This window comes from Apodemus sylvaticus, chromosome 20, assembly GCF_947179515.1.
Source record: "Apodemus sylvaticus chromosome 20, mApoSyl1.1, whole genome shotgun sequence".
NCBI lineage: Eukaryota > Metazoa > Chordata > Mammalia > Rodentia > Muridae > Apodemus > Apodemus sylvaticus.
In genome coordinates this window covers 2,148,715-2,159,472 of record NC_067491.1, presented here as the reverse complement: position 1 = coordinate 2,159,472, position 10,758 = coordinate 2,148,715, and the positions used below count along the sequence as shown (strand labels likewise).

General features: G+C 60.4%; 1 protein-coding gene across 2 annotated transcripts; it reads right to left on the bottom strand.

Annotated features, from left to right (window-relative positions):
- Positions 1-30: 30 nt before the first annotated feature.
- On the bottom strand, positions 31-10,159 carry Polrmt (RNA polymerase mitochondrial). 2 transcript variants are annotated; one of them, XM_052165322.1, is made up of 21 exons: positions 10,050-10,159; positions 9,258-9,356; positions 6,854-7,407; positions 5,881-6,011; positions 5,414-5,600; positions 4,953-5,105; positions 4,633-4,797; positions 4,372-4,542; positions 3,933-4,154; positions 2,955-3,743; positions 2,546-2,668; positions 2,259-2,381; positions 1,961-2,140; positions 1,704-1,790; positions 1,508-1,621; positions 1,366-1,418; positions 1,167-1,265; positions 600-672; positions 396-487; positions 238-314; positions 31-139 (listed from the first exon to the last, which is right to left on the bottom strand). In XM_052165322.1, the coding sequence occupies exons 1-21, from the start codon at positions 10,135-10,137 to the stop codon at positions 90-92; spliced, it is 3,630 nt and encodes a 1,209-aa protein (XP_052021282.1). In that variant the 5' UTR covers positions 10,138-10,159; the 3' UTR covers positions 31-89. The 2 variants fall into 2 exon arrangements, with proteins under 2 accessions (XP_052021282.1, XP_052021283.1); XM_052165323.1 differs by having other exon boundaries at positions 4,953-5,102.
- Between the last annotated feature and the right edge of the window lie 599 nt (positions 10,160-10,758).

Sequence of the window (10,758 nt, the reverse complement as noted above, 5' to 3'; positions counted from 1 at the left end):
GCGTCGCCAGAAAGTGGCGGCTGGTACAGGTAGACACAGACTTTCATTTATTTACATTATGCATAGGTTGAGGGACAGCACGGCGTGGGTCAGCTGAAAAAGTAGGTGGATCTTATCACCTGGCCCAGCTCGAAGGTGCCTGTGAAGCCAAAAGAGTGCAGAGTCAGGCTCGGCCACAGGCTCGCCCGCCCGCCCGCCCGCGAGCGCCAGAGCGCCTGCCGCTTGTAAAACCCTTACCTGTCTCTGGCAAGGACTGTAGCGTCTCTTGCAGCTTGGTGACCAGGGCGCGCTCTGAGGGCTTTAGGGACTTGGTGCTGCAAACAAGTCAGGGTAGACATCAGTGGGGCAGCAGGTGGCAGGCAGGGCACCGGGCCACAAGAAGAGGGGTGGCTCACCTGGAGACGGAGCAGAAGCGCTTCCTCAGGAACGTAGCCAGGTCTTCCAGGATGGGCTGGCTGTGCAGGCGCACGAACTGTTCGCGGCATACCTGAGGGGTTGCAGGCTCTGAGTCAGCCAGGGCACAAATTCCTGGGATCAAGGTCCCCCCCCCCCCCGTCTTCTACTTGTGGGGCCCCCCTGGGGGTGGGGCTCGGACACACCTTGTTCATCACGGCGATGTCAGCGGCGTGCGTCCAGAAGCAGTCGTGCACAGAGACGAAAGTCAGACCCTTCCTGGGCAGGGAAACCCCAGGTGAGGTAGCCGCTGGCTCAGCTCCTGCCCTGAATCTCCTGACAGACGCCCTGTCTGTCTGCCCTAGCACTGGGCACCCTGCCAGGGTTCCCCGGACACCTCTGGTTCCCCGTTGCTCTAGGCAGTAGATGTTCAAGAAGATAGCTTACAGTCCCTCACCAGCGGCCGGCGGTGGAGCGGTGGAGGGAGGGGGCCCCTGTCTGAATCCCAGCTCGGTCCACTGGCAGCTGTGTGCCAAGGACCCCCGCAGCCCCACCAGAACCTCCATCCTGTCCTGCCCCTTGTGGTAAGTGTCCACCTGATACTTGACCTTGTCCCCAGAAAGCAAGACAAGGCTGGCACGCCTCAGGCAGCTAAATATTCCAGACGAGTGAGTGCCCACAAAACAAAGCCGAGGCCCTTCGCTGCCCCAGCGTTCTCCTGTAGCAGTGCCTGCGCGCCCGCCCCACCGCCCACGCCGCAGCCTGGGACCCACCTGTAGCAATGAAGGGCCGTCAGCATCATGTGGGAGGAGTCCAGGGAGTGGATGAAGTTGGGTGGGAAGCCATTTTTCTGCTTCAGAGTGTTGGGCTTCCTGCGGACCCGGAAGTTCTAGGCTGGGACCCGCTCGGCCCCGAGCCCTTCCTGCCCACCCCTCCATCCTCGCCCGTCCCCGCCCGCAGCGCGGCACTCACTGGTTCTCATCCACCGAGCTGGTGAGGGTGATGCTCTGGATGCCTCCTTTTATCTGCAGGCCGGGGTTGGGGCAGAGGTGAGTCCCGGCCTGGGCAGGGAGGAGGGGAGATGGGGGAGGAGGGGAGGGCACTTGCCGAGTACCTGGACCTTGGACTCGCGGTGATATGGCTGTATGACGGGGATACCCAGGGGCGTCACCCACTCCACAGGCCAGCCCGCGTGAGCGATGAGGTGGGCGCTCTCGGTCAGCCAGTGCTGTGGGTGCGACAGTACCCGGGTTGGACGGGCGAACTGCGGGGTGGAGGACCCCGAGTTGGGAGAGGGCTGCGGGACGCACCTGAATGGCTCGGGTGCTGGAGAACATCTCCTGTAGACTTTTGAAGACCTGGCGCACGAGGTAGTGGGAGGCTTCCCAGACGAACTCCTGAGGGGACATGGCGACATAGGGACGACAGCTGGGCAGGGCAGGAAGGTTGCCCCTCCTGGCCGCACAGCCAGAACCCAGGCTTTATAGGACTAGAGATGTTCAGAGGAACCAGGCTCGGGTCCCTGTGCTGCAGGGAGCCACACTCGGTCCCTGCACAGGCTGCGCACCTGGGGGAAGTCGCTGAGCTCACGCAGGCGCTTCTCTATCTGCAGGCGCCCGCCGTAGCGCGTGACGCCATAGACCACCGTCATCACCGTCTGCTTCACCACCTTGCGGCTGATGAAGCCCTCCAGCACCTGAGCCACCTGCACGCCCTGCTCGGCGTCCTGCTGGCGGAACTCCTCCACCTGCATGGATTGGGGGCCGGGAAGCCGTCAGGTCCCCTCCCTCCCCACTAGGGACCCCGTCCAGGCGCTTGTAGAGACGCAGCCCCGAGTGGGGACAGGACGGTTCCCCGGCACGCACCTGTGTCGCCACTTCCCTGTACACATCTTGGGGCAGATCCGAGGGCTTCAGGTTGACCGAGGCGGCACCCACACTGTCTCGGCCCAGGGCGGCGTAATGCTGTAAGCCATTGCAGGAACCGTCCTGACCACAGGGGGGTGCCCGTGAGCCGAGGCCACACACAGGTCCCCCGGGAACCTATGTCACCGCCTGGCCTCCCAACCTCATACACAAAGCCTCGCCGTCAGGAGACTAGTCCCACAGGGCGGTCCCAGTCCAGCCCACGGGCGGTCCGCTTGCGCGCCCACCTGGTGAACCGGCAGGTGGGAAACGTAGGCCGCGGGGTCTGGGGAGCGGACTGCTTGTGCCACCTCCATGCAGCAGGCCAGCGTCTGCCAGGGCTCATCAGAGTCCATCCACCACTTCCGGCCCTTTGGAGGGGAGGATCCGCGGGGCTCAGTGAGCATGGGCCGGCCTGGGCAGCTCGGGAGGACACAGGGACACCAGGCAAGCACGTGTGACGTGGGGGATGAGGAGGCCGCTGGGTGACAGTGGCACTGAGAGGGGACACGGTGGGAGGGAAGGCTGCGGGCAGCGTGTGAGGAGGCGGCCCGAGCCTGAGTGGACGGCAGGCTGGCAGGGACAGAGAAGGACAGGACGAGAGATCCAGAGAGCGGGGCTGCCAGCGGGAGGGAGGGAGGCGCTCGGGACTCGTACCGTCAAGGGGTTATCAGCAGAGTCCAAGATCTCCTCCATGACCTCGTCCGCGAAGGCCAGGCGCATGCGCAGCGACTCGCGCTTCTTGAGGCCAGTCAGGTTGATCAGGTGGATCTTAAGCCAGTCCAGGCCGTGTGGCCCCAGCGGCCGGCCCTCCGCGAACTCCAAGAGCGCACGCGCCAAGTCACTGCCCAGGTGGTTGAAGTGCGGCGGGCAGGGGTAGGTGCGGCCGCGGAAGTCCATGTTGTGCGGCAACCAGAAGACACGGTGGCGCAGGTGCTGTGCCAGCGACAGGCGATACAGGGCCTCGCTGCGCAGACTGTGCATCTCCCGGGCCACCTTGAGGCAGCGCGCCAGCTCCTTCCGCAGCTCAGACTTGTGCACGGGTGTGCAGCCGGGCGGCAGCTGGTGCTGGGCCGGCCGGGGCGCTTCAGAGCGCGGCGGAGGCACGCCCAGGCGCATACAGCCCTTGTCCCTGAAGATGTGCAGCACCAAGTCCAGCAGGCGCCCGTTTACACGCCAGGCGCAGTTCCCCAACTGCGTGAGCGCATCCAGGGCACCGTGCAGCTGGGCGGGAGCGCAGTGCTCCAGGAGGCGCTGGTGCTGGGTGGTGCCCTCCGTGGCACGCATTAGTTTGGTGGAGCTCAGCAAGTAGGCACCGGAGTGCAGCGAGGTCCAGGGCAGCGGCGGGCACAGCATGGGCACTTCCGTGGTCTCGAAGGTCAGCGTGGGCTCTGCTGCCGTCTCTAGGAGCTGCGTGAAGGCAGGGTGGGGCTTGAGGATGCCCACCTGCAGAGAAGCAGACACGACGGTGAGCGGCCGGGTGCCAGCGCCTCTCTGCGACTGCGCAGGGAGAACAGGAACACAGACGGGGATGGCAGAGGCCCACAGAACGGCACGGGCGGCTGCCTGTGTCCTTGAGGCCCGCACTGGTCCTCATTAGAGGGGCCCGGCCGGGACGGCCCTGTGGAGTCTCACCTGGCGGTAGCTTCGGAAGGAGTAGACGTGGTAGAGCACCGGGATGGAGTGCTGAGCGCCGGGCCGGGCCGCCAGGCTGCGCGGCATCTGCACCGCCTGCACCAGCAGCTCGGCCAGTTGCTTGCCCAGCTGAAGCACCTGGGCCACGGCCCAGGGCTGCTGCGGGGGCGCCTCCAGAGGGCCCAGCGAGTCCCAGTACTCCCGAGGAAGGCAGGGGGCCGCCTGTAAGGGGAGCAGGTCAGGAGAGCTGGGGCTGCCCGCATTCCCCAGGGGGGCGAACTGAGGCTCCAATGGACTGATGTAGCTGGGGAGGGGGTGCCCGAGGGGTGCGATGGGGAGGGACGTGCTGGAGCCTGGAGCAAGTGGGGTGAAGTGAACAAAACAGGGAGGGGTGTCTCCAAGGGAGCCTCCCAGTCACCGGAAGTCCAGCCCACAGTACCTGGGTGTCGGAAGCCAGGAGCCGGAGGTACCGTGCGTACCGCTGCCCCAGCTTCTGCACATGGTTGGTGACCTGCTTCTGTTTCACCAGATGCCGATTTAACACGCGGAGGCCCAGGTTCTGGGCCACCTGGATAAGGGGCTCGCCCTGCGCGGGCAGCACCTGCAGAACCTGCGGCGGCGGGCACAAGGAGCCAAGCTGTGACGCCTGAACACACTGCCTGCCCCATGCCCACGCCCCGCGCCCCCAGACCCGGCCCACCTGCATCAGGATGCTCACAAACTCCCCTTCGCTGAGCAGGCACAGGAACGGGTAGAGGGTGGGCTGGCCGTCGTAGGCCTGGCGGCCCATCGTGGCCTTGGTCTCCCGCAGCGCACGCAGCAGCTCCACCTCCCACTGCGCCCGCAGGGCCTTCAGGGTCTTCCGCTGTGGGAGGCAGCTGTCACCGCCTGAGCTCAAAGCCCCCTGCCGAGACCTCCCGTGTGTGTGTGTGTGTGTGTGTGTGTGTGTGTGTGTGTGTGTCACGGCTCCAACCCCTACTGGCTATGACCGGCAGGGCGGCCTCAGGATGGGCCCCTTACCGCCTCAATGACCTCCTTGGTCATCACTGGGGCCTTGTCCACCGACTGGACACAGACGCTGGAGCTCAGCTCCACATGCAGCTGCTGGTGGAACAGGTCCTGGAGGGTGTCCAGGGGCAGGTGCAGCTTTGGGTAGGACACGGGGCCCTCCTGCTGGGCACAGAGACAGACCACCACACCCTGTCAAGAAGTCCCCTGCCAAACATGTGTCCACTCAGAGTAAAAACCTAGAGCACTGAGAGTAGCACAGACACCCGTACAAGCAGCCCCAGTGCTCCTGAACAGGTGATGGACACGCAGGAGGCCCCGCCCACTCTGGAATGCGACTGAGCCCCCAACACGCACCACAGTGCGAAGGGACCTTGAGGGCACAGCAGTTAATGACCCAGATGCCCGCGGTTCAGCCTTCCCTACGCAAGGAAGGAACGGAGCGGGTGGTACGGCCTCCTGCCTGGACTCACCTTGCTATAGACGTCCTTGAGCAGCACGGACGTGTTGACTGGGTTCGGGACCCGTGGCGGTGGACGGAAGGTGGGCTCAGCCTTGACCACTGCTCTCAGGAGCGCGGCCCGGTCGTCCTCTTCCAGGACCAGGTCGGTGAAGAGCAGCTGGGGCTGGAAGCCTTCTTCAGTCATCTGCTTCAGACACCTGAGACAGTACAGGGGGCGGGGCATGGACTCAGCACTGGGAGTGTGCCTGGGGGGCGGGGCATGGGCTCAGCACTGGGGGTGTGCCTGGGGGGCGGGGCATGGACTCAGCACTGGGGGGTGTGCCTGGGGGGCGGGGCATGGACTCAGCACTGGGGGGTGTGCCTGGGGGGCAGAGGGTGTGGCATGGACTCAGCACTGGGGGTGTGCCTGGGGGGCAGGAGCGGGGCATGGACTCAGCACTGGGGGAGGGGGGCGGTCCCAGCACAGTCCTGACCCACCTCTGGATGGTGTGAATGTCCTGGTCCCTGCGTCCCATGCACTGGAGTGCGGCTGCGTAGGAGCACAGGTCTGGGGAGAGGCCAGCGTCCTTCAGCATGATAAACACATAGACCAGCTCTCTGAAGGAGCCCTGGGGACAAGGTCGGGTGCGGGTAAGGGTCAAGGACAACACCTGGACCTGGAACAATGTGTCCCCTAAAACCATCAGTGACTTGGGAGGGGCTCTGGCAGTGGGTGACAGCAGTGCGTCACTGGGGATTGCCCTAGCGCCTTGCCTCTGGCAGGCCGGGCACTACCGCAGGTTACAGCTTCAGCACTTGTGTGTTTGACAGCTGGCTCCGTTTGTGTTGGTTGAGACAATGTTTCACTGTGTAGTCCCTGCTGGCCTGAAAATCACTAAGTAGGTCAGGCTGGCCTTGAACTCGCAGCCCTGCCTCCTGTCTGCTGTCCCGTTCTGTCCTTGTTTCCAATTCATCTTTCTCTCTTTGAACTCCTGCACTGACATCCTCCTACCCTGCTAAGAAGCTAGGGAAGAAACTGAGGGCGCACACCTCTCACAGCACCCCAAGTTTCCACCAAAGGGATACACAGACAAAAAACCAAGCTCCCCCATCCTGGAGTGTGCAATGTGTCCTGCAAGGTTTAGCAGCCACTAGGACAGCAGGGACGGCCCTGCTGGGAGACTCAGAAGTCCTGCATATAACTACACGCAGGCCTCCCCAAGCTCTTCCTCCATTTTAGGGAGTAGCAGAGTTTTAATGTGTTTGTTGACCAGGCTGGCCTCTAACTCACAGAGATCCACCTGCCTCTGCATCCCGAGCGCTGGGATTAAAGGCGTGAGCTGCCATGCCTGGGTCTTCAGGTTGTCTTGTTTTGTTTTGCTTGTCTGTCTGTTTTTAGGGAAAGAGTGTTTTCTCCCTGAAAACCTCACAGAATGTACCCAGCGGAGGGCAGAGCCCGAGCTGTCCTCACCTCACGGGCCCAGCCAAGCATCACGGTGTTGTACATGTCCAGGGTGAGCACTCGCTGCTTGTCTCGATTGTTGTGGTGGGTGACCAGCACGTGGTGAGCGAGCGGCACTTGGCCGGTGCAAACACAGCACTCAAAGAAAGTCTGAAACTTCTGCTGGAGGACCAGGGTCTGCGTCTCCACCGCCTTGGCTTTGGTCCTGGACAGGGTCCCTGCCTCCCGGGAGCTGAGCTTCGCCATTGCAGCCTGAAGGACCCTGGCCAGCTGTTCTTCCGAGCTCTCGGGCGCCCCCTTCCGGCCGTGCTGCAGGCAGCCGGCCAGCTTCCGGCTCCAGATCTTGGGCTCCTTGCGAAGGGTCCAGAACTCCGGCGAGTGGGATTGCCTCTGATAGTTGGCTTCCTTTTGGCGCCTCTGCATCACCTTTTTCTCAGCCTCCAGCTTCTGCGCCCAGCGGCTGCTGCGGCCCTGGGAAGGCCGGTCCGCCTGCGCCTCCTTCACCTTCACCCGCACCGCAGGCGTGCCCTCCGCCCGGAGCTGCCGCACCCGCGCCTCCAGCACTGCAAAGAGCAGAGAGGGGCACTGAGCACTCCGGCTGAGTCGACCCCGGGGCCATCCCAAAAGCCTTCTCCTGGCGGTCACCGCGCTCTGGCTCTGCCTGCTGCCCCTCCCATCACCTCCTGCCCGCTGGGCTGGCCTGCTTCTGCCTCCTTTATTCTGCCAGCCTTAAGGACTCCAACCTCAGGGCTTTGGCACACGCAGGCTCGGCCGACGTGTAGCAACCTGACATGTAGCCACCTGCTGTTCGATACAGGCGAATGCTGGATACAGCTCTGTGGAGACTGCAAACACCCCTGGCTCAGTGCCCTGAGTTCCACACAGGCCCTGCTACGTAGCTTGTGGAAGCAACAAAGCTTGCATATAAAAAGGCCAAAGCCTGGCCAGGACCATGGCATGCACACGGCCATGGTTAGCAGTGAGGGCGGAAACAGGGCAGGCTAACCCACAAAGACACAACTCAGGTGCTGCCAAGACCCAGCTGTTTGTCTTTCCCTCCCAGAACTCCAGTCCCTGGCCCGAGGTCAGTGTGAGGCAGGGGCCTGGCTCCCATTGGTACAAAAGGAAAGTTGGGAGGAGTGCGGTGGATGCAAGAGGATCGGAGTTCTGGGGGAGACCCCGCCTCAGTGAGCATCTCGTGGTACCCAGCGTCACATCAGAGGCAGAGGACACATCTGTGTGAGGCCACCTGCAAAGCAAACAGGTGGCAGGCAGGGTCACTGACTTCTTCCTGAAGGGACCCTAGAGACAAGAAGGTACAAAGGCCCTGGGGCAGAAATGGGTGGTCAGGAGTAGAAGAGTCACATGGCTCCTATAAGCTCCACGGACCACAAAGCACTGGCTTCTGTTCATGACAGAAAGAAGCTTCCTGAGAGGAAACATGCACTAAGTCTGTAGAAGCCCGACAGATTCCAGCCTAAGTCACCCTGGAGCGTGAGTCAAGAACCCGTGGCCGCTGAGGGCAGAGAGGAGCCACAGTTAGACCTGTCTCCACCTCTGTCTCCACCTCTGTCTCCACCTCTGTGTCCACCTTCTGCAGCTGCCGTGCAGACCTGACATAGGATCAGGAGGGAAATCTGGATGGTGGCTGGGATGTCCTGCCTACTAGACTTGGTAGCATAACAATTAAAATTGGGTTCCAAAGTCAACAGTCATACACAGCTCAAATCCCAGCATTCCAGGAGCAGACCTGAGTTCAAAGCCAGCCTGGTCTACAAAGCAGCCAGGACTACCTACACAGAGAAACCCTGTCTCGAAGAAACAAGGAAAAAAAAGAAAGGGCCGGGCGGTGGTGGTGCACACCTGTAATCCCAGCACTTAGAAGGCAGAGGCAGGCAGATTTCTGAGTTCAAGGCCAGCCTGGTCTACAGAGTGAGTTCCAGGACAGCCAGGGCTACACAGAGAAACCCTGTCTTGAAAAAACCAAAAAAAGAAAAGAGAGAGGAAAAGGGAGAAAGGAAAGAAAGAAAGACAGGTAGGCAGGCAGGCAGGCAGACTGGATTCCAACTGCACCTTGACTCTGCAGGACTATAAGTGGAAACTTCCCTACCTCAGCAGAGACCATTCCAACAATGCATCTCAGATACCTGTTCTGGTATAAATTGGGGCCTCAATTGTCTTCCCGGCAGTGAGAGTCCCACTTGGGAATCTGGAACTTGGAGGATGGAATTACAGCAGCTCCCAGAACCAGCCCAGGAGGACCCACGGAAGCACAGGCAGGACAGTCAGACGACACTGCCTGCTCAGTGGACCCTCAAGCACATCTTACAGACTGCCCTGGAGTGGTCGGTACAGCACAGAGCCCACTTGCTCAAGGCCTCACTGTGTAGAAGGGTGTAGGACACCAACTGACCTTCCAGCAGTTCAGCATGGCCCCACTCCCTCTGGACATCTCGCTCACGGGGACTGGCCGCAGAGCTCCTTCGTGAACTGCAGAGGCCACCGAGAATCCCTGGAAAGAGATACGAAGAATAAGAATACACAAGTCTCCTTATCTATCAAGTGGCACAGGGGCGTGCACATGTATTATCCCGGGACTTTAGAGGCTGAGGTAGGAGGGTCTCCAGCTGGATTCCAGCCTGGGCTACAAAGGGAGTTCTAGGTTAAGCTAGTGTGAGGTCCTGCCTCACACTTACATCATGCCCAGAAAGAAACGGCATCAAAAGACAAGGACAGCCGGGCATGGTAGCACATACAGGTCTGGGATCCCAGCACTCCGGAGGTTGAAGCAGTAGGGCAGGAGTTCAAATGCAGCATCCAGCATGAGCCACATGGAAACACCAAGGCTCAAAAAAATAACACGCCCCGCCCCCAAGTAAATCAAGACCCAGAAAAAGACCAAGTTGAAGGACAGAGCAGGCCAAAGCGACAAGAGTCGTGGGGCAGGATCCAGCAAGAACTCCTAAAAGTAGCTAAAGGTCACTGTCAAAATCCGTAGGTCGCCAACAGTGGGTCAGGGGGCTGCAAAAGCGAGCAACAATCCAAAGTCAAAGCGTCCTGCGGAATAACCTCGAGAGATGTTGTCAACTAGTGCCCAGCTAAACGGGTTCTCAGAAACTCCTCCATAGGTCAAAGAACAAAGGTTGGAGGTAATCGGGATCCCAAGGAAGGGAAGATTACAGTCCTGGGTCCGACACTCGTTTACCTTCCTCCGAAGCCGGGCGGTGGGGTCCAGGGGAGCGCAGAACCCGGCCAAGTCCCGCTGCGCCTCGGGTCCACCGGAGCGCCGACATGCCGCCTGCCGCCCGCAGCGCGCACGCGCACGCGCACGCACCGCCTGTAGGGAGTTGTAGTTCTGCGATTGCCGGAACCGCGCATAGGGTCGGCCTCAAGAGAGGAGCCAAAAGAGAACTACAACTCCCAAGACGAAGCGGGCAGCGTGGCAAGAGAGCATGCGCATAAATACTCTTCTGATTCGCTCTTTCCATATCTAAGTTCCCTCTCTGGTTTTTAGAATTTTTTTAAAGATTTATTTATTTTAAATAAATAAATAAGATTTATTTATTTATTGTATGTAAGTAAGTACACTGTAGCTGTCTTCAGACACTCCAGAAGAGGGCGTCAGATCTCGTTACGGATGATTGTCAACCACCATGTGGTTATGGGATTTGAACTTAGTTCTTTCAGAAGAGCAGTCTGCACTCTTAACCACTGAGCCATCTCTCCAGCCCAATTTTTTTGTTCTTTGATTGCGTGGTTTCTGCTTTATTTTATTTGTTTATATATGTGTATATATTATGTATTATATGCACATTTTTGGCACAAAGTCTCACTATGTAACCATGATTGTCCTGGAACTTGCTAGAACGGGATGCTCTCGGACTCAGTAGATATCCTACTCTCCCACCCAGTTC

What these genes read in the sequence shown, in the direction of transcription:
- Polrmt (XM_052165322.1), bottom strand. Translation starts at nt 10,137, where the DNA reads ATGTCGGCGCTCCGGTGGACCCGAGGCGCAGCGGGACTTGGCCGGGTT. An exon ending in CTGCTGATAACCCCTTGACG is followed by an intron (nt 2,669 to 2,954) that starts GTACGAGTCCCG and finishes TCCCCTCCAAAG; the next exon opens with GGCCGGAAGTGGTGGATGGA. An exon ending in CCCACCTGCCGGTTCACCAG is followed by an intron (nt 2,382 to 2,545) that starts GTGGGCGCGCAA and finishes CCCTGTGGTCAG; the next exon opens with GACGGTTCCTGCAATGGCTT.